Raw genomic sequence first — 22363 nt, 5'->3', positions numbered from 1 at the left:
CTCTGGCCAGGGGCCACCTGTGCCAAGAGAAACCAGACCTGTTGCTGACTCAGCCTCTGACCCTCACCTGGGAGATGTCATGGCTGCGCTGCCACCCACAGCGGTTAGCAAGCAATGTGCCTGTGAGAGGGGGCCGAGGTTCCAGCCGCTCAGGAAGGGCAGGGCTGTGGGGGAAGTTCCCAGAAATTCCCAACTCCATCCATTCTTTCTTCCCTCCCTTCTTGGATCTCCAGACGAGGGAGCATTTGGCCTCATCTTAACTACCCAGGAGCTTGCTCCCCGAGGAAGCCTTCCCTGAGGTCAGCACCTCCTGGCCACACCATCACCATTACTGAGGGCTCTGGTGTGGGATCCCTGTCCTGCCCCTTCCTGGGCTGGGAGGGACAGGGTCCTTGGCTCCTGCCTGCTTTGCTATTCCTCACAGGATGGCAGCTCAAAAGCGGGAGGGTCCTGGGCTCGGAGCCAGGTTCACCAGAGGCAGTGTGCATGCTTACCGCCCTGCTTATGGCCACAAGGGCAGGTAGCCTGAGGGGCTCTCTGAGGGGGCCCTCCCTGTTGGAGGNGGAGGGTACACTGACTGCACCCTGGGATGGGGAAGAAGGGAAAGAAGGGTCCCCCACCTTCCTTTTTCAGAACTGCTGTTGCATCCCCCCCCATTAATTCAGTGCCCGACACTGTCTCCAGAGGGGCGGGGCAGCAGGAAGGTCCCGGCTGTGGGCTGTGTGCACGTCATTTTCTTCTTCCAGGGTAGGCCTGCCCTGGGGAGCAGCCCCTAGCGCTAGGCCAGCTGCAGGTCAGGCTGAGAGCTCCCTCCCTGTCCCTACCCTCAAGTATTTATAGAAGTTATTTTGGGAATTTTCTTTCTGAGCTCAAGGCACATTCCTGGGATTCTGTAACAGGCTTTCCAGCTGGGAAGTGGGGAATCAGCTAGAGATGCTAGAGCCTCCTGATCCCAGGAGCCCTCTTCCAGGGGACCCTGGGGCCGCAGGGAGGGGTCTGGGGTGGGGTCACCTCTGAGGCTACTCCCTCCACCCACCCTGAGGCTGACACACCCTACAGGGGTGGCCCACATTCCAGCCCCAGCTCAGCCCCCCCCTCCCCCCCAACCCCCCTGGCAGGCCCCAGGTCCTCCCAGGTGTGTCAGCCTCAACCTGTCCAACCAGACTGGGAATGAGGTGTCTCTCCAGGCTGAGAACAGAGCCCACGTATCACCACGTCCCTCCTCCTGGACCTGGGGCAGCCCCAAGGCCTTGTCGGGAGAAGGGGCACAAATCCTTCTAGACTCCACCCAGCACCCGGTTGACAAGCTCCACCGGGCTCAGTTGGAGCCCACTAGGTGGGGGTCTTTTGGGGTAGCAGAGGTGGCCATGCTCCTCTTCCTTCCTCCTCTTTCCTTCCTGCCCCTCACCCTCACCGAGGTGAGATGTCCAGGAACACCAGTGGGCCTCTCGGCTGCCTGTGGTGGGAGTTGTTTGTCCTCACAAGGTCATGGCCAGGCTCAAAGATAACACTGGCTTGATGAGAAGGCACATGACATCCTGGGGGGCTCCCTTGGCAGCCCTGTCCCTAGGCAGGGGGCTGGGCCTCTCCTCTTCCCACATNCCCCAGCACAGTGAGGCCCTGAGGGCTGGGTCAGGAGCCTGGACTTCTTGTTGTTCTCAAAGTGAACACCCTGTGATGGGCAGTGAGTAGGGGACACCATTTCAGAAGCTCCCCACTCTGGGCAGGAGGGGTAGGTGCTGGCATACTGGGCAAGGGGAAGGCTGGACCCTGCTGCACCCTCCAGACATGGTGACTCTTCCAGACCACTGATTCTGGAATGGAATTAAGCCAACAGTGCTTAACTATTGTTCTGATCTGAGTCTACGACAGGCTGACAGAAGGCGTCCCTTCCACTTCCTCATCAGGGTTGATGAGGACTTCAGATCACAGTGAAGCCCAAGATTTTCCAAAGTCCTGAGCCAGAGCCAGGAGAACCTGTCTTCACCTTCTCGAAGGTCTCTGAGCTGGGGCTGAGGGTGTGCGGTGTGGGCTGGGGGCTGTGTCAGCTCAGGAATGAGGTGGGTGGGCAAGGGCCTGAACCCCAGTGAGGCCCATGCTGGCCCTGCCCTCCCACCTCCCCACACAGTGCACCTCTGGAACTCCCTTCTCCCTCCCCGTCCACTCCTTTCCCACCAGTGGATGCGGACCTCAGGTAGTGCTGGGACGGACGGTGGAGAGAAATCAATAAAACCACAGCCCGAGGAGGTCAGATGGCCAATGAGACATTCCTGTTGAACTTTCCTGACAAACAGAGCAAGGTTCCCCATCTGTTGGAGCTGGTAGGGCAGATGCTGTCTGTGAAGAGGGTGTGTGTGTGTGTGTGTGTGTGTGTGTGTAAAAGAACTCAGGGTCTCTGCACACCCAGCACAAGGCTTCTGGGCCTTCCCATCCCTTCAGGCTGCCTACATTCTCTAAGCCACGTGCCACAGCTCAGAAAAGGTGGGGTGTCCTGGACCCTGAGGCATCGGGCCCTAGGAGCCAGAAACCATTCTGATCTGGGTGTTTGCTGGCCTTATCCAGCATCAGGGAATCTCCAGAGGGCCAGGCACTGGGTTTCACTTGTCAGCTGCTCAGGACACCTTTCCTCCTGAAAGTCAGGAAGCAGAGGCTGGACCAGCCTGACCACAACACAGCCAGGGTGGAAAGCCAAGCCGGGCCTCCCCAGAACCAGGCCTTCCTGCTGTTCCTCCCAGCAGCCTCAGATCACCAGCACGCCCCTTTAGCTGAGGAGACCAGCTGGGAAGCTGTTCTCACCCTCAACTCAGACTCCTGCCTACTGAGCAGGCATTCCCTGCTCCTGGCCAAGGTCAGCCTGGCCTTGCACTGTGTATACCCTCATCCCAGGCACAGTGCACTTGGGGCCCATCTCTGCCTTGCCCAGACTCGCCTGATGGGCTCAGTAAGGACCGAGAGGCTCTGCTACAAAGGATCTCTGGAGTTTGGCTTTGGGCCTCTACTTCCCTCTGCAAACCAAGAGCATCTGAACCTGGCCTGGAAGCTGTGCTTCAGAGTGAAAAAGGTAAAAGTAACTCCAACCACTGGCCCATTCACAGTTATTTAACCTAATTCTTTTTTTTTTTTTTAATATATAGTTTATTTGAGACAGAGACAGAGCATTAGTGGGGGAGGGTCAGAGAGAGTGGGAGACACAGAATCTGAAACAAGCTGCAGGCTTAGCTGTCAGCACAGAGCCTGATGCAGGGCTCGAACCCACAAACTGCGAGATCATGACCTGAGCTGAAGTCGGATGCTTAACCGACTGAGGGCACCCAGGCACCCCTCTTTAACCTAATTCTTATACAGTTACTTAACCTAATTCTTTAAAAAAATTTTTTTAAGTTTATTATTTTGAGAGAGAATCCAAAGCAGGCTCCAGGCTCTGAGCTGTTAGCACAGAGCCCGATACGGAGCTCCAACTCAGGAACTGTGAGACTACGACCTAAGCCCAAGTCAGATGCTTAACCCACTGAGCCACCCAGGTGCCCCTAACCTAATTCTAGCAAGAGACCTAGATGCTTGGCATTGTGATTACCGTTTTAAAGATGAGGGCACTGAGGCTCTGAGAGGTTGAACTTGGTCATGGTGGAATAATGAGTATAGGCAAAGTGGGACTCAAGTCCAGGTCCATTAGACTTGAAGGCTATGCTCCAACTTCCAGACTCAAGCTGGCTCCGACACTGGGGCTTAAAAGACCATCCCAGCCAGGGGCGCTTGGGTGGGCTCAGTCAGCTGAATACCCGACTTCAGTTCAGGTCATGATCTCTCGGTCTGTGAGTTTGAGCCCTGCGTTGGACTCTGTGCTGACAGCTTGGAGCCTGCTTCAGCTTCTGTGTCTCCTTCTCTCTGCCCCTCCCCTGCTCACACTCAGTTTCTCTCTCTCTCTCAAAAATAAATAGAAACATTAAAAAAAAAAAATCACAGCCAACCAGCTTCAGAGGAAAACTACAGGCAGCTCTGAGGCCCTGGGTCCTTGCCCAGCACCCCCTCCCTCCCTTCTCAGCACCCTGCTGGCACCATGGGCCACCAGGCAGCCCAAGGGAATCTGGGCTTGTCCTGCAGCAGGAGGTCAAGCAGTCTGGTCACAGGTGGAGCTCAGCCTTGGGCCATTTGCTATCAAATCCTCCATATGAATGATGACAAAAATGCCCGATGCCGACTTATCTTTTCACAGTGCTCGGCCTATCTGAGCCCTAAAATCTTTCCTTCGAGGTCACAAGGGCCTGAATTAATAACCTCATTTGAGAGAGGAGAAAACTGAGCCAGTGAGGGGAAGTAATCTCTAAGGCTTTCATAACTCAAGGGCTGGCAGGGCTGTCTGTCTTCAGTGTGTCACCTCTGCAGTCTAGTCCTGCCTCCAGGATTGGGGATGGGGCCAGTCAGGGGAGGAGGCGGCAGGAGCTCTGTGCAGCCAGAGTTCACCTGTCTGGCCACAGACAGCAGAGCCTGCTGTGGGATTCCTGAAGCACCTGCAAAAGGCCTAACCCAGAACCTCAGGGCTGGGCAGGATGGAGGGGGTGAGGGGTGGGGGAAGAGGCCGCGGTGGAAGCCCTGGTCCTGGCTGACTCAGGCCCCGCCTTAGGGGGCGCAGGGATGGTGGTGGGAGCTTCTGGGTACTTAGGGCAGAGTGCGCAGCAAGCACCAGCCTGGGGAAAGAGGTGCCAGAGTCTTTGGGGCTGGCCATGCGCTATGGCCGTACCCTGATCCCTCAAGCCCACCTGAGGAACGAGACAGCAAGCCCCACACTGGAAGCGAGAGGGAACAAATGCAGAGAAATCATTCACTGCTACACTGTCATTGGGGTAATGGATGACAGAAACACTGTCTTCCTGTCTTTCCGGGGGCATCTGGAGAGAGAAGAGGCTGGGTCACATGGCCAGGACTGCTTGAGAAATCACATCCCCAGGAATTACATCACAGGAGCCAAAGTTGATTTAGGGCAGTTCCCCCCCGCACCCCCACTCTGCTGCTGGGGTGCCCAGGGAGGAAAGGGTTCTGGGAAAATGGGGCAATGAGAGCCTGGAACTCTGGCCCAAGAAGAAAGCATGATCACAGGCAAGGGCCTGTGAGGAGCAGGGAAGCCTGGCCAGCGAGGCATGAGGAAACCCCAGAGTCTCTCCCTGGGAGAGCAGGGTGGGGGGCTGCCCACAGATGCAGGTGCAGGGATGCAGCAGGCTGCATCAAAGCATCCACACTCCTGGCTCAGCCAAGGGGCAGGCAGGGAGGATGAGTCAGCCTGCAGCCAAGATTAGTGACCCTCCCGCCACTGAAGTCAGAGGACCTCACAGTGCTCCTGGGAGGGCTGTCAGTGACTTGACCGTTCCATTTGTCCTGCCTGGGTTCCTTGCCTTCCCCGGGCATCCCTGTTCCCGCGGAGATGCAGAGGGACTCCCGAGAGGTGGCAGGGCAGAGAGGCTCAGAGAGAGAGGGGTGCAGGCACCTCTAATTCCTCTCTGCCAAGCCCGTGGAGCCCTCTCCAAAAAAAAGAAAAAAAGAAGTGTCCCCTTGGGGCCAACTCCTCTGCTTCCTTTCTCACATTTCCTCAGAGCAGGCAAGTCAAGTTCAGGCTTCCCCTCCATAATGAGATTCTTCTGCCCGGAAGTGAAGTGCTGAACACCCAGGCTGAGTGAGTCGGGTTTCTGGCTACCTGGAGGGGAGGCTGAGACAGAGCTGGCAAAGACTGTCAGGACCTGCTCCTGAGATTTCACTGGGAATTTCCATCTGCAGAGAGGATGGCTGTTCCTTTCTGCATCTGGCAGTCTCCTGAAGCAACCTGGCCATCCGTGAGCCTAGTGGAGGTGGCTGCCTGCAGGGCTGGGGTTTGATGCCACAGACTCCTCTGGGGCGCTGCCGAGGCACAGTGGGGACTCTTCCCTGGCAAAGCACTGCTAGACTGATGTCTCTTTCCTGCCTGTTGGGTGGAAAAGCCTGAGCTGAGCCCAGGGTGGAGCCTGAACCAGGGAAAGGCCTCCCATCACATCCAGGGCAGGGAGGGCGGCAGGACCCGAGGGTAGACAACCTGCTTCTGGGTCATAGTTCATTTTCTTAGAAATGCCTGAACCTTGCCTCCTAAAAGCAATCGCCTCCCACTTCCAGAAGCTTTCTCTGGCTTATTCCCAAAGCTCCTGTCCCAGGCACACAGCCCCAGGGAGAGGCCCTGAGACTGGCCCCCTGGTGTTTGACAATCCTGCCCTGAGGACTGTAAGGCTGAAGCTGGCACCCACACAGCTCCCTGAGGGACCCAGAGCTCTCCTGACCCAGGCTGTGAGTGGGTGGCTGTGCTCTCGGGGGAGGGCTGCCTCTCCTCTCCTTGCACCTATCAGAGGCTGATGTCCTCAGAGAACCACCGTGGTGTGGCAAGGCCAGGATCCACTCCTTGGGAATATGCCTTGGCAATGACTGCACGGGGGGGTCCAGGTGGGTATCAGTTCCCGTTCACATTTCTTTCTCTGGATAGTTCTCCAAGAATGCACCCACCTCCAGGGTTCATGAAGGCTGAGACAACGTATATGTCTCCGTCATTCTCTGCTACTTTTACAGCGAATCCCTTACATAAATGCCAAGTTGACTGAGACCAACAGGTAGTGGCTCCCCTGACGTTGCACTATGGTGAAAGAACATCTGAAGGTCACGTGTGTGCTCAGTGAGAAAAAGTGCCGTGACTGATTAGCAATGTCTGTCATGGGTGTCGGACTGGAGAGTCGAGGCTTGTACGTTTTTCTGCCTTCTTGGATGTTGCACTGAAGACTTTAAGGAGCACTTTCACATGCAGCACCTCATTTGATTAGAAGTGGTCTAGGAATGATGTAAATTCACCCAAGTGAATTAGGGCCAGCGCCAGGATTAGATCCCAGATGTCCTGAGTCTGAAGCCGGGAAGACACTCACGTCAGGGAATGCTGGTGATCAACATGCCAAAGTGTTCCTGCCCGTATCTTTGGGAAAAGAGTGCTTAGTGAATCTTCTCCAGGCTTGTAATTTGCTATTCTTCATGCATGTGTGTGGGATGCCGGCAGGAACAGAGCATGTGGAAAGCGAACGGGCTGCCCACGCTAGAGCCGACTGCCACTCCGGTTGCTTGTAACTTTAACAGTGGGCAGGCCTGGCCCTGACTTGCTCTAATTCCATCAAATCAGCAAGGCACCCCGGGAAGAGAAAAGGGACCATTTCAGAAACATCTGTAGGGAGCCACTCTGGACAGCTATTCAGTTACCATGGAAACCCACCCTTGGAAACTGCTTCAATTTCAGGAAAATCGCTACAAACAATAATAAGCATAAATGAAAAATGGTACACTGTTACTTCAAAATTGTACTTGTTATTGGATTTCATCCGGTTTTAGGGACTGAGCCGGCAGGCGCCTCTCCATGAGCGCAGTGGAAGGCAGACATCTCTGGCTGGCTGCAGGCCTGACGACAGAGCCCACATCCTCCCTCCCACCTCCCTAATCAAGTGTCTGGATGTGACCTCCGGGGAGGCATTTGTCAGAGGAGCTCATGTCTGAATTGCGGGAGGAAGGAGGATGTGCCTTGCAAAAAACAAACATTTGCTGAGCAGACTGCAAGGCAGCACAGAGCCATGTGGAGGGGAACATGGGCCAGGGTGTGATGTCACCGCGTGGGCTTTCTCCAGCGGACGCTGAACATTCACATGGGGCCAAGGTAGATATCCTTTAAGAAATTGGGCAGCAGGAGTAATAGCTGAGCTGGGAGTCTCTCCTCTAATCTGTTTTCAGGGACTCTTGGGGTTGGAAAAGATCTTGTAAAGATGACTTGGCCCAGCTCCTCCGGCAAGTGGTGTTTCCATTCTGCTGGCAACGTCTTCACCAGACAGTTCCTGAGTTTGTACTTGGACTATTCTAAGAGCTGTATGGCTTTTCCTGACACTGAGCGGAAATCAAACTCCCTGTGGCTTCTCCTCGTGAACGAATCAGACCCCTTCTGGCAATGATAACCCTCCAGCCATCTGGAGTCAGTCTGATCCCTCTGTGTTCTCCACGTGGCAGGTGTCAGTGACGCCCTTGTGGCCGCTCCCCTTAAAGAACTGTCAAAGGGACATCTGAGGTAGCACCTGGACCCTGACAGGGGAAGACTGTGTCGCTAATGGTGTGCTCGTGAATTCTACTTCAGAAATCACTGAGCATGTGCAGGCGTGTACACCTTCAGATCCTTACACTTATCCCGATACTGGCTCTCTGAAAGCAGCTAAGGAAGGAAGGGGAAAATGGCTATCCCTACAGTCTACTATACCAACTGTCAGAGCAGGTATTCAGTACATGTTTCCTGCACCGGACAATCCCCACTGCACAGAGAAGTAAAACTGAGGTGCAGAGAAGCCCTCAATCACTCAGAAAGAGATTGGCAAGGCCAGGCCAAGAACACCAGCATCCTGCTCCCTGCCTTCAAACCTTCCTACAGAAACTCACTTGAGCCCTGGGCACCCACGTCCTGAGTGCCACGTCCCCAGACTGGGGGCTGCTGGGCCCTCTTACCACCCCAGGGGCCATTTTCCATGTGTGCTTGAATCAGGCCTGACGTGACAGCCCATCTCCGGACATCCCCTGAATGACACCAAAGAGGCACAGAGCTCCTCCGAAATGGGAGAGGCAGCCCGGTGATCACAGAGGCACTGGGGACTCCCAGAAAGCAGAGCATTTTGCCTAGTGTGTCCAGGGCAAGGGTCTGATAAGGAACCGTGAAAGCCCTCTGGGGCTACACTGCTTTACAGAAACTTACAGCAAAAAAGAAGTCACAAAGTATATCTACCAACCCTAGATTTTTCATCAACTCAGGCTCTGGTTAAAAGGGAATGGCCCAACTCTGTAAGACACTTGTGTCTCCCAGCAGACCAGGGAGGAAGCCACCTCCCCCCGCCCCAAGCACCAGGGAACAGGGGCGGCAGGGCACCTGCAGACAGTGGAGGGGGTGAGAGGGGAGAAGGGCCCTGAGGCCTTTCTCGGAGGCCGGGGTCTCACTCACCAGGCTGTGCATGATGCGCACACCATCGGGGTTCACCGTGAGTGCCTCCTTGTACAGCTGCTTGGCCTCCTCCAAGCTGCCCTTCATCTCGGCTAGCCGGCCCCGCATGTAGAGTACCGAGTGTGAGGTGGGAAAGAGGCCCGCTGCCTCCTGGATGCAGAAACCGGCTTCCTTGAGGTGTCGCTGCTCCATGAACAGCTCAGCTGTGAAACCAGAAGGACAGTGGGAGGTGACAGCGGTAGGAAAAGCCAGAGGCAGAGGACCCCTCCCTGCGGCCAACTGGCAGCCCCCAGAGTTGAGGGTCTCAGGTGGTGGAAAGCATCCCTGGAGTCACAGCATGGGTGGGGCTGGCTCTGGGCAGTGAGGACAACAGCAGAGAATGGTTTCCCGGCGCTCATTCAGTGTCAGGCACCGTACTACGTGTTCCACACAGGCCATCTCCACTGACGCTCACAACAGCCTGGAGAACAAGCACTTTTATTGCCCTGCTTCAGGGAGGAGGAAACGGGCACAGAGAGGGTAGGGAAGTAGCCTGAGGCCACAGGGAGAGTCAGCTGTAGGATTTGCATCAGGCTGGCTGACTTCCAAGCTTGGCAGTGGGGATACGGGTGTGTCTGTAAAGGTCAGGTGGCTTTCTGCAGTGTCCCTCACTTCACCTGGTCTGGGGGTGGGGGATGGATGCTGTTCACGATGAGGCAGGTGTGCTCTACCAAACGGCCCACATTCCTCAAGACTGACCGCGGGCCAAGGCCTGCTTCTGCACAGTGTCTTCTCTCATCTGACCCTCCCAGCAGGTGCCCTCATGAGCCCTGTGCTAACAAAGCAGGCTGAGGGAGGGGGGCTGTCACTCTGGTCCCTCGGTGCAAAGGCACGAGGCAGAGCTGGGCTCCCAGAACCCCCGGCCTCTCCCCAAAGCCCAGGGCTTTCTGCCACACTGAGAGAATAGGCAACACACATGCCTTTCACCAACAAGCAGGAAAGATCTGTCCCACAGCCTGTTTGCGTTTTTCCCTGCAGATCTGTGGAAAATGGGGCCATCTCTCCGGTCCCAGGCCAGCCCACATAAAGGCACATTTCAGATCCGCGCCGCACAGGTACACACCCGCAGCAGGCACTTTTAGAAACAGGCCAGCTGGGCTTGCAGCACGGCCTTGTGGCCCACTCCACCTTCCTCTCTGGCAGCCCTGGGCTCAGCTGCCCCTCCCGGGGCTGGTGCCCGCACACAGATGGGAGCACAGAAGGGCACGCAGAGCCTGGCCTGTGGCTCTGCCAAGAGCTGTTCCCAGCACAGGCCAAGGGCTGAGGTTACACTAATTTAGGTTAGGTCTGGGGTGGGTAGATAACAGACATCCCAAAAGAAGCTCCCAGAAAGAGGTGGAAAACCTGGGCCCAGGCATCGTCTTCCTGTTTCGACAAGCAGCAGGAAGGAAGCCTAAGGCCTCGACTGCAGCACACAGCACTTGGGAGATACTCAGCACGAATGTTGCCTAAGGTTCATTGTGTAATCAAGGCAGCTTGCCACATCCTACAATGCTACAGAGGCCATTTTGAGCAAGGGTACTCTTTTTCTCTAGTAGAGATGAGAATTTGGAAGAATTGAGTAAACACAGAGGAGCCAGGCCCCCATGAGAAGGCTAGAGAGAGAAATGCAGGCTCTTGTCCCTGTAGACAGCCTGAACTGCAGAGTCCCAAGGCAGAAAGCACAGGAAGGTGAGGCCAGGAAGGGAGGGCTTGGAGCCCAGTGCCTTGTAGGGAGGGCTGGCCCAAGGTCAGGGGTTTGTCTAAGTCGGCTAAGCTCTCCTCTGCCCTGCCATCGTGTTCCCTTCTGGAGCTGCTGCCTAGGGCTCCGAGCAGGCTGCCTTCATAACATGTGCAACTATGATGTCAGGACCATGTGCCTGGCCCTCCCCCATGAGAAGGATACAGAGTGGAGGTGGGGCAGCTGAGCGACCAAACTGCTGGAGGGAGCCTGGGCAATGGAGTGCCAAGTGCCAATTCTGAAAGCTCCAGGCACTCCGAAGGGGTCAGGTCAGCTGTGCTGGTGTGGCCAGGAAGTCTTCCTGGGGGAGGCAACATTGGAGCGGGGGCCTGAACGTGCAGGGGCGTTTGGACAGGCAGATGGGAGGGAGGCTGTGCAGACCTGGAGGGCTGGGCTCCACCGTGACCTGCGCGAACTCCCCAGGGTCAGTGGAGGCGAGGGGAGAAGCAGAAGGAAGTGTGTGGTGTGAGTGCTGGGGGTGGGGAGGCCTGTCCTGCACCAGCCCTGCAGCTGCTTCCTCCACCACCAGGAACTCTGCTCAGAGGCTAGGCTCTCCACTCCCCCTGACCCTGCCCAGCAGGCCTGGCCCACCTGCCTGCCTGACCCTGGCATGGCTCATTAAGCTGTTTACAACTTGCCATCCTGTCTCCTGTCTCTGGAGGCTGCTCCTGGGGTCTCCCTTGGGGACTCCTCACAGTACCTTCATATCAACAGATTTCAATTATAGGGATCCCCACCTCCTCCTTTCCTTGGGGCCGTAGGCCTTGTCAGGCTGGCCATACAGCAGAGAACATGCCCTGAAAAATAGGTAGGGCTGCTTTGGTCCGATGGACTTCATTACCAGTTAGGCAGGAAACCAGATGACACAGAGCAGAGCCAGAGAAGTGAGGTCTCCTGAGGGCTCCTGGCCGCCTTGCAGACAGTCCCTGGCATGCTCAGACTCCAGGGCGGGGCCTCTGACCTGCACACAGGCCCACAGGTCTGGGGGCTGCAGTGCACCCCTTCTTCCTAGCCTCAGCGTCCCTGGGCAATTGTTTTACCAATCATGGTGCTCCCCAGCCAGCCTGCCAGCCTATGCTCAGGCTAGCTCAGGCTGCAGCGGGAGCTGCGTGTGGTACCACGCCCGCCCACTGCCCTGATTTTTCGAGCTCCTGGCCTTGACTGCTAGGGCCCCAAGGTGCCCACCCATCCTGGCCTCCCCCCCCCGCCAGGGCTGGAGGAACACTCCCTGTTACTGGATTTTCCTTGAATTCTCTCGGTCCAGTTCACCATCCCAGCAAGCAGACCTAGCTGTCCCTAGTGTGGGGGGCTCCTCTCCCATCCCCTCAGCTCTTCTCTCTATCCCGATTTCCCTACTTCTCTCATCTCCTCTCTGCCTTCTCTTGACCTCTCCTGCTTCTCTGTCTCAGCTTTTCTCCCTCTTCCTTCCATCTCTCTCCACCAGCCCCCCTCTGTGCTGCTCCCGGCAGGCTCCAAATGGAAAACATCTGCTCCCTGGAGCTTTGCAACAGTCCCTTTTATTGTTGTTTTCTGAGGCATCCTGATCTAACCCTGCGCCCTGGGCCGGTTCCAGTCTTTCCCAAAGCAAAGCCCCACCCCACCCCCAGGTTGGGGGATGAACTCACTCTTCACGGGCTATTTGCATACCCTCTTTGCCGGGAGGGCCTTGCCCTTGGGCTGGTTCTAAGCTGCGGAACAGGGGGAGGGAGGGCCCAGGGTCACATCTAAGGCCTTTCAGGAGCCTCCCCACTTGAGAGGTGCCCCCTAAGGACGGGGTGCACTCAGGCTAAAGGCAGAGGCCCCACAGAGAGAAGCTCAGGAGAGAAGTTAAGGTGAGGCTCTTGGCTAGCCTTGAACCCCAAAAGGGATCACCAAAACTGCCCACTAAAAGAAACAGGTGTCCTCCCCATGGAGCAGACCATCAGGGCATAGGGACGCGCAGAATAAAGGAGGCAGAAGGGAGGCAGGCAAGGAAGGAATGAGAGAGCCGACCACAGAACTGAAAGAACAACACTGAGAATCTGAAAGTCTGAAGGCGTTATGCAGGTTGGTCTGAGACCCTCCATCCCAGGGACCCAGAGCGGGGCCCATTTTGCCTCAGGCCACAAGGGAATCAAGGCTGCAGGGCCAGGGCTCCCGACTTCCTGTCTCTGAGTGCTCTCCTCACTAATCGGCAGCTGGGAGGAGGGGGTGCCGGCAGAGGAGAGAAGAAGAAAAAGCCAGAGCAAGGGAAGAGGGAATGTGGGAAGGAGGCACAGAAGGCAGGAGGGAGAAGGGCGGGGAGCTGGGACAGAGGGGAGTGTGAGGGAAGACAAAGAAAGGGATGGAGGAGGGCTGGAGGAGAGGCACTAGAGGAGGGAGGTGGCACTGGTAAGGCTGAGTTTCTCCCCTGACTGCGATGTTATAATAAACACGCCAGTTAGACACGGCCCTGGCCACCCTACCCCAGTCCCCCAGTCTGCTCAGCTGCCAGTGCGGGCAGCCGTTACCCACCCAGGGCCTCCTGAGAACTGTCCCCAGAGGTGGCTGGGTCTCCCATTCTGAGATGCCTTGGGCAAAGGGTTTCTGGGCACAGACTCAGCCTGGGCCAGTGGGGTTACTGGCTCTTGCTCAACGGATCTGTTCAGCAGTTGGAGCTCTGTGCCCAAGCCCAGACATTGTGAATCCACCATTTGGGAGCTGAGACTCGGGCCAACTCCCCCCTCCACAGGGAAAGCCCATGGCCTTCCGTGAGTCCCCTTGACCTCCAGGGCAGGGGATCTCTTCCCTACATCTGTCTCCCTCTCTCTAGCACACTGTTAGCTCCCAGAGACATGAGCTGCGGGGAGAGAGGGAGGTGGGCCATCTTGCTTTTCCAGAAGGCACCTCTTGACACACGGAATCCTGGAGCATCTGTTAGGCCTGGTGCCTCTCCTGTCGTCACACAGACCCTCTGCCAAAGAGGCAACATTCCTGAAACGCATCTCTCAAGTGGAACCCCCCTGTGATGCTCCTCACATCTGACTGGGATGGAAGGAGGCTTGCAAAGGGCAGGGAGGAGGACAAGAGTTGGGAGAGGAAGGATTTATTTCCCAGCCTGCGGGGGTGGTTAAAGATGGAGCCTACTGCCGAAACAGACAGGGATGTAATTTATCCTGAACCAAACCAAGGGGAATGAGCTCATTCCAAAATGTTAAAGGGGGATGTTCTCCCCTTCCTGCACATTCGCTATAGCTGGTGGAATTATCAGGCAGGGTGGGTGGGGGTGCTATGGACGATACTCTCAGCCTGGGTCAGGTCAGGGGAGAGGTTAGGGAGAAGTTTTTGCCTTGGTGATTTGGTCCTGGCAGCCCTTCCATTCAGTAAGTGCTCAGCACCTGCTTGTTGGTGAGCTGGGGGCTTCTGGAGTGCAGACGGCTCCAGAATCCTCCCATGCTCAGAATAAAGAACCTGGCACACTGCCTTCCTTCCCTTTCTGGCTGTGGCAGCTGTCCCTCAGTCTATCCCCACTTTCCCCTACAGTGACAGAGCCCCTGATTTCTAATGGGCCATAAGGACAACCAGGACAGTGACATTTCCCACAGTCCTTTGCAGCTCGGTGTTGTCATGTGACTAAGTTCCGGCCAATGGATCATGGCAGGGAAGTGATGAGTGCAAATTCCAAAATATGTCCTTACAGGAAGGGGTGTGCCCCTCTCCCACTCTTCCTGGTTATGCCTGGGAAGGTGAATGTGGTGAAGAGCTATCATGGATCACAGGGGTGAGGGTGACCTCCCACAGTCAACAGAGCCAATGAAATGGAAGGTGGAGCAGAGCCAACGAAATGGAAGATAGAGCAGAGCCAACAAAATGGAAGGAACCTGGGTCCCTGGACCAGGAGAGCACAGCTGTCATCCCAGTCAAGGCCTGGGAAAAGAAAAACAAAGCATCTAGCTTGCAGAAGCCACTGCCATTTTGGATCGGTTACACACACCCAAACCGGCCTCCTAATGCCACACTGCCCAATCCTTACTTGGCACTACATTCTTAGCATTCAGATTTTGCTCTCGAGAGTTCTCTGTATGTAGGCTGAATATCTAGGATAACGTCCACAGAAGAAAGGCTAATGTACAAATTATTGAAGGGCATGTGTTTATACCGATAATTCCTAAGCCTAATTACAGGCTTCAGGAAGGCTGTTGTTTAACCTTCCCTGAAGTTACCAGAACATACTAGCATCCGGAGCACAAAGCAGCATACGTGAGAAATGCAAGCAGGCTTGTGAAATACAGAACTGTGTTCATTTGCTGATGGTAGTAAACAACATGCATCATTAAACCAAAGGCCTTGGGAACTCTATAGAGTAGGCAGCGCACAACTCGGGATCCGATCGATGTGTTCCTTGCAGTTGGTGAAGGCCCAGTGAGGGGGAGCTTCCCCCCCAGGCACATGTAGGGGCTGGGGCTCCAGTGTGCCCCTCAGGAGCCATTAAGGATTCATGTCTTAGAAGATGACAGGGGCTCTCTGCCTAAGGGGAGGCCTTGTTGAATACCCCTCTGGAGTTTTCGACCTTCCTCTTCCTACTTAGGATGCAACAAGCCGGCTGTGGAACACGGCTCCCACACACCCCTCGCATCCGAAGGGACCCTCCTATGCTAGCTGCGGCAACATCTGCTTTATTGAAATGCTTCCCTGTTCAGCCCGTGAATCCTGGCCCAACTGTCCCCGTCCGCCACCTTCAGAACCTATGGTGGGGGAAGAGGGGGAGTAGTACTAATAGGGCCATATGTGAAATCCAGGCAGCGGGAAGCCTCAGATTTCCAGGTAACCACATTCTGCCTCTGCCTTGCAATGTCCGCCAGTCTCCAGAACCATCTACTTGCAGTCTCTTCCGCATCTCCCTTGGGGGCTTGCAGGCACCATCCCCTGGGCAAAGAGGGGCATCAGGATAACCAGGAAACAAGCGAGGAGCTTCACTCAGGCAGTTCTTGACCAGAAGGCCATGCTGGCCTGGTGCATCTCTAGGATTCCACTTATCATTATTTTTTAATTTTTTTTATTTTTGAGGTGGGGGCAGGAGCACGGGGAGGGGTGGAGACAGAGAGAGAGGGAGACAGAGGATCCGAAGCGGGCTTTTGCTGATAGCAGAGAGCCCAATATGGGGCTCGAACTCAGAAACCATAAGATCATGACTTCAGCTGAAGTTGGACGCTTAACCAACTGAGCTGCCAGGTACTTCTAAGGAATCCACTTATTCTGTCACCTTCTTTTTTCTGCTGCTGCTGTTGGTGCTATTCTGTGTCATTCAGGTACCTCGATGGCCTTGATTCCCTCCCCTTTCCCTCGAACCCACCTCTCACTCCCTCTTAGATGAAATTCTCAAACACAAGGGAGTCCCTGGAATCCTCAGTGGAGCCTCAAGGACGCTCACCACTGGGGGCCATCCTGCTCTGTCTGCAGCATGACTGCAGCGGATGGGACAGAGACCAGGCACCATTTACTGGAGCCCCACACTGCACTAACTGCTGCACACACATTAGCTCATGCTCGGGACAGAAGGGGGCTGGCATTAGAACCTAGCTCTGCGGGGCACCTGGGTGGCTCAGCTGGCTGAGTGTTTGACTCTTGATTTCGGCTCAGGTCATGATCTCAGGGTCATGGGATCAAGCCCTACGTCAGGCTCCACACTCTGGAGGCTGCCTGAGCTGCTCTCTCTCTCTCCTTCTGCCCCTCTGGCTCTTGTCTAAAGTAATAATAAAAAAAGAACCCAGCTCTGTGTGAACCTGAAGCTGCCTGCCTCCCCAACGCTAACTGACCCTCAAACTCCATGGTGGCAACAGTGCCAGTTACCTATCAAGAGGCTACCTGAGGGGCGCCAGGGTGGCTCAGTCGGTTAAGCATCTGACTTCGGCTCAGGTCATGATCTCGTGGTTTATAGGTTTGAGCCCCACATCAGGCTCTGTGCTGACTGCTCGGAGCCTGGAGCCTGCTTCAAATTCTGTCTCCCTCTCTCTCTGCTCCTTCCCTGCTCGTGCTTGGTCTCTCTCTCTCTCTCTCAAAAATAAATAAACATTTACAAAAAAAAAAAAAAAAAAGAAGAAGAAGAAGAAGCCTCCTGAATGGACACCTCAGTGTTACCAGCCCTCTGCTTTCAATGAACTATGCTGCCACACCTCACCTCTTCTCTAACTACCCTGGGAGCCCTCTGGGTTTGAGTACTAACTGGTTTTACTCAGGAGAAGATGGGCAAGGAGGAGGGATGGGCCTGATTTTGAGACTAAGAAGCCCGTCCATCTGTGTGGTCTTCACATCTTCTTACATTTGTCTTTGCTGCCAGAGAGCCTCTCCCAGGTAGGCAGGCAGGCCCTGTCCCCATTTGGTGCAGAAGGAAGCCCACAGCCAGACAGATTAAGCCACTTTCTTGGGCCAAGCAAAGAAGAGCTGGAATGAGGGCTCCAGGTTCCTATCTCCAGGCCTTTCCATGAGTACGACAGTCTACACAGGCCTTGTCAGGGACCCTCACTCCCCCACACTCCCTCTTCCCGGCAGGACACGGCTGAGACGCGCCCCCTCACAGGGGCCAGAGACACTCACCAGCCTGGAGCCAGATCTGTTCCAGCGTGGTCCACAGCTGCATGGGGCCCTGCTTCAGGACTGAGCTGGGCATAGTCAGCTCCGACATGGCCTCCTCCAGCCGGGAGGCCGCGATGGATGATGCCCTCCGAGAGCCTACAGGGCAAGAGGGGCAAGGGCTGAGCCGCACGGCTGGAGCAGCCCCTGGGCCAGGCGGCTGCAACACAGCTCCCCAGTGGGCTAGGAAGGGCCCTCCTGTACCTTCACCCATGGCTGAGATGAGGAGCGTCAGGCAGCAAGCCTGCTTCCTAGAGTCTATCACTAAAGAAGGCAGGCACAAACGTTGGCAGAGGTGCCTGTACTACTGAAAACCAAAATGGCCTGAATGTCTAACAACAGGGAGTAGTTCAAAGTAAGTGAGGGTACATTCACACAAGACCCTGCAGTCATTAAAATAATGACACATAAATGTGGATACTGATGCAGAAGGATGTTCACGTTACATACTTAGGTCACGTTATATACTTAGCTGAAAAACAGCAAGTTGAAAAAGGGTCTGATTATTTACCCATTTATTTATGTTTGTTTATATACTTTGAGAGAGAGAGAGAGAGAGAGAGCATGAGCGGAAAAAAGGCAGAGAGAGAGGGAAAGAGAGAGTCCCAAGGATGCTCTGTGCAGCCAGCATAGAGCCCGATGCAAGGCTGAAACCCACGAACTGTGAGATCATGACCTGAGCTGAAACCAAGAGCTGGGCGCTTAACAGACTGAGCCACCCAGGTGCCCCTGATCACATTTTTGTAAGAAATAGGGACCTAGAGAAAAGGTCCGAAAGGCCATTATTAAGGTCTGGGTGGTGAAACTGTGGATGATTTTCCTTTTCTGCCTTTTGCCCTCTTTGCTTTCTGTCTTCACCGGTGCACGTTATCGTATCTGATATAGAAAGGTCCCATTTGAGATTGTGCTGTGAAGAATCCTTAGGTAGCAGCTCAGGTCAGACCCTGCGCCCTCCGGAGAACCTCCCCCGGGGCAGCTCTGGGTGACACGGTCTCTGTTGAGGATATATAAGCCGCCGTTGACATTTACAATTCACATGTAGGTGAAATGCGAGCACTTCTTTCTCTCTCTCCTCTCTCTCTCTCTCTCTCTCTGAAGCAATAAAGGCTCCAATAAACTCAGGAAACCTCAGGGCCAACCACAGATGGTTTCAGTTTGTAAGGCAGTGTACGTGGAATCCTAATAATTGGCTCATGGTTCTTCCCTCCCTAACTGCAAGGGTGCTAGGCCCTCCTTCCCATTCCCTCTTTGCAGCCAGCAGCTCCACATTCAACCCAGCGCCCCTCAGATGTGCCTCCAAGTCAAGTCAGGTGCAGGGCTTGGCATCGGAAATCAGCTCCAGCAGTGACAACAAAGGTGCATCTCGGTTCACGTCCACAGAGGTGGAAAAAATGAGCAATGCCGCTAAACGCAACTCCCTCACACTCCATTCCGGTGACTAATTCTTGTGCCTTTGCTCTTCTGCTGTAATCAGGGCTTCCTTTCAAACAGTGCTCTTTGGGCTTACAGTTGTAAATGTGAGCTCAGCTCATTCCTTTCCACTTGACTCCACTCAATCTACTATGGACATTTTCATGGCAGATGTTGGCCTTGGGCTTAGCCTAAGGGGAGATGGTTTCTGTGCTCCACAGCCATTTCTCCACCCTGGCTCTCCTCTCTGCACCCCTACCCAGGAGGCGGGGTCCCTCCCTTGCCTACTTCAGCTGCTCACTTCCTGCCCCAGAGCCAGGATGGGTCCAGAAAGATGCCCAAGGGCAGCTCCTTAGTTTCTTAGCACCAGGCTCTGGGGCCACAGCTGGCAAAGAACAGAGTAGGTTTGGCCAGGCTGCGAAGATACCAGTCTCCCCAATTTGTGCTCAGGCTGGGAGAGGGAGTGGTAGGCCCACACGGGCAGCTGCCCATGGGCATGTTCTTACCGGAGTCTGCGTCATGGGCGTCGGGCAGAGTCAGATGCATGCCACTCTGCTTCTTCAGTGTGACACCCTCGCCGAGGCTCCCATCCTTTTCCAGGCCTCTGAAAGGCAAGGGAAGACCAGGCCCTGGTGAGGCAGAGGGCTTGCAGGGAGAACCAGGGAGGCTTACACCAGGCAGGCTCTGAGGCTGAGGGTTTAGGCCTGGGAACGGAGCCAAAGCTACGACCACTACGAAGGGTGGAGGCCACCGGAGCTGGCAAGACAGATCGGGCCTCGAGCTTGGGGTTCTAGAATCTAGCTCACCCCAGAGGCAACACAGACATGCTGTCAACTCCTCAGCATGTGTACACACCTGCACACCCCCACACACACTGACGCTGTGTGCCCGTGGGGCCATCAGTCTCTCCGCTATTCCTTAACGCCACCACATTTCATCCCCGCAGCTAACATTTGCTCATGCTGCTGCCACCAACAATGTTCTCACTGTTCTTCTGCTCCACACAAAACCCCCCATCCTTTAGAACCCAGCCCGCAGCCTCTCATCCAACCAGAAAGCCTCCTGTGCCCCTACAGCTGCCTTCTCCCCTGCCCTCCATCAGCATGGACCCAGCAGCACACGGGTTAGAAGCTCTCCCTCCTCTGAAGTGGGTGATGCTAGAAGCTTCCCCAGGACAAGAGGAGGTCTGTGCTACTTTGGCCACCCTCACAATGTCCAGCAGAGTGCCAGGCACAGAGCAGGCACCAAGGCCCAGCTTCCAAGGAAAACTTGGTCTTCATGGACTACCAGAAGTACCCCCAGTCCGCCCCCCAGGGAAGGAAGGCCCAGCCACCACTCTGCATCAGGCACCCTACCTTGGGCTGCCAGGGTGGCCCCAGAAGAACCAGAGGGAGGGCCCTGGGGTGGCAGATAAACAAGCACGGTACTCTCCCCTGCCCCCAATTCCCCAGATCCTTGTAGTTCCCACACTGCGAAGGAGGTTCCTCTTTTCTGAGTGGGGGAGCGGCGGGTGGGAGTCACCAGCTCAGAAAGGCAGCACAGCCTGTTGTGCCGATCCTGGGGCACCCCCCCAGCCACCCCACCCACTTCTGGGGTTGCCCTAGAACCTGCTGACTGGGGAAGCCCAGAGGAAGGCTAAGGTAAAAAAGGGCGGGACAGATGACAAGCCCAGCCTGGGGCCAGAGGCTTCTTCCCTTCAGGGGGGTGTCAAGATGGTTAAAGGAGGACCATGGGGGAGGAGAAGGGGAAAAATAGTTGGGGAGAGGGAGGGAGGCAAACCATGAGAGATTCTTGAATGCTGAGAACAAACTGAGGGCTGAGGGGGGTGGGGGAGAGGGGAAGGGGGTGATGGGCAGGGAGGAGGGCACTTGTTGGGATGAGCACTGGGTGTTATATGAAAAACAACTTGACAATAAAGTATTTAAGGAAGAAAAAAAAAATGATGGTCCCATCAAGAATGCCAGAGCCCCGGGGGTCCTTGCCATTTTCATTCCAGCTCACACTGGCCTGAAATTGGGCCTGTGGGTGCACAGCCATGGTGCAGACATTAGAGGAAACTATGCACAAAACACAGTGGGTTCAGGTTGGTGCCTTTCCTCCCCACCCTCTTCCGCTCCTGGAGGCACCAGAGTGTGGTGCCAAAGAGCCAGAGACACCGGCCACCCCTACTTAGATGTGGGACTTTCAGCAAAGCTACCTAAGCATTCTAAGTCTTACTTTTGTCATCTTATTGTGTGCAGTAACAAGCAGAGGATGTCGATCCCACGAGGTTACTGTGAGGTGTACAGGAGACAACATGGGCAAGTGCCCAGCACAGGCGCTTCTAGTCTCACCATCCCTCCCAGCCCAAGAAGGGCTCCAGAAACAGCCCATCTCAGGGAACTTTGGCCACTTGGCTCTAGGCNGGGGAGGCGAGATGGGGAGGGGAGTCCATGATGAGCACTTCGGAAGATCATGAAGGTTGAGCTGAAGTGTCCAAGGCTGGGTGACTGCAGGCTCCACGAAGGAAGGCATCCGAGCAGGGCCTGGGGACAGTGTGGGCTGGCCCAGGTGGAGCGGAGGAAGAAGGGCATCTGGGTGGGGCGGGGAGGCCAGACCTTCAGGCTGTAGATTCTGGCCTCTGGTCTCAGCTGCCCGAAACCAAATTTCACAAGTCCTAGTTTCTGCTCTGTGGCTCCAGGTTCAGAAAGAATGCTCCCTATGTGACTCCAGGCTGAGCCCTGCCCCCCCGCCCCTGAGTGGGGAACTATGAAGTTCCCCAAAAGAGGTGCCTGGGGAACACAGGAGGAGCTCCACCAGGCCCTCCTATCACAGATGAGTGTGTGGGTGGTGACTGAAAATGACCGTAGCGAGAACCCACAGCCCCAGCCCTGGAGAGAACATGGGGCACCCTCACAGTTCTGCTGCCTGGAGGGGAGGCACAGCATGGGCCCAAATGCCAAGAGACAGGGCTGCAGCTCAGAGAGGCCCCACAAAGACTGCCTGGATGAGCGGGCAACCAGCCATCCAGCCAAGAGGAGGTCCCTGCCACCTCCAGTGATAGGTCCTTTCTGTGAGGGGAGCCGGACTGTTCACCCACAGGCTCCATGAAGGAGTGGCCACAGCCAGTGAGTGGCTGAGCAAGGGGTACCTCCATGCAGGCCCCCTCACACCGGAGTCTGGTCCTCACCCCCATATCACGCAGCTGCCAGACAGCTCCCCATTCCCCTTTCTGAAGAGTCCCTCACTCCAGAACCTCCTTCTGGCAGCTTCTGCTCACCGGGTCCTGCTCTGCCCTAGAATCTCTTGGGCCTTTCAAAGGCCTTCAGAGAGAGGCAGACCCTATTTGTCCAAGGGTTTTAACCTCATAGGATTACCCTGGAGCCTCCTCTGTAAATTTCACCACTAGAGAGTCTTGCCTTTGGGGACTGTGAACACCTTCAGGGATCCCAGAGTCCCTGTGAAAATGCAAACACATCTACCAGAGTGGGGGCCCCTAAGGCCTCTGGTAGATGACACCGTGGACAATTTCAGGGAAGGGGAGGGAGGGAGGACCGGAGGACCAGGAAGACACGGTGCACCTGCCTGGCACAAGGCCCTTTTCTGCTTTG

At 55.6% G+C, this 22363-nt stretch overlaps 1 protein-coding gene across 2 annotated transcripts in view; it reads right to left on the bottom strand.

Annotated features, from left to right (window-relative positions):
- TTC7A (tetratricopeptide repeat domain 7A) overlaps positions 1-22363 on the bottom strand; it is a 118802-nt gene that overhangs the window by 4852 nt on the left and 91587 nt on the right. For both annotated transcript variants that reach the window (XM_077749304.1, XM_077749305.1), the window contains 3 exons: positions 19280-19377; positions 17328-17462; positions 9017-9219 (listed from right to left, as the gene is read on the bottom strand). In XM_077749304.1, coding sequence (XP_077605430.1) covers positions 9017-9219; positions 17328-17462; positions 19280-19377 — 436 coding nt within the window. The remainder of the gene's footprint in view (positions 1-9016; positions 9220-17327; positions 17463-19279; positions 19378-22363) is intronic.

Source organism: Crocuta crocuta, unplaced genomic scaffold (assembly GCF_008692635.1).
Source record: "Crocuta crocuta isolate KB4526 unplaced genomic scaffold, BGI_CrCroc_1.0 scaffold118, whole genome shotgun sequence".
Taxonomy (NCBI): Eukaryota; Metazoa; Chordata; class Mammalia; order Carnivora; family Hyaenidae; genus Crocuta; species Crocuta crocuta.
This window is presented reverse-complemented; position numbering and strand designations above follow the sequence as displayed.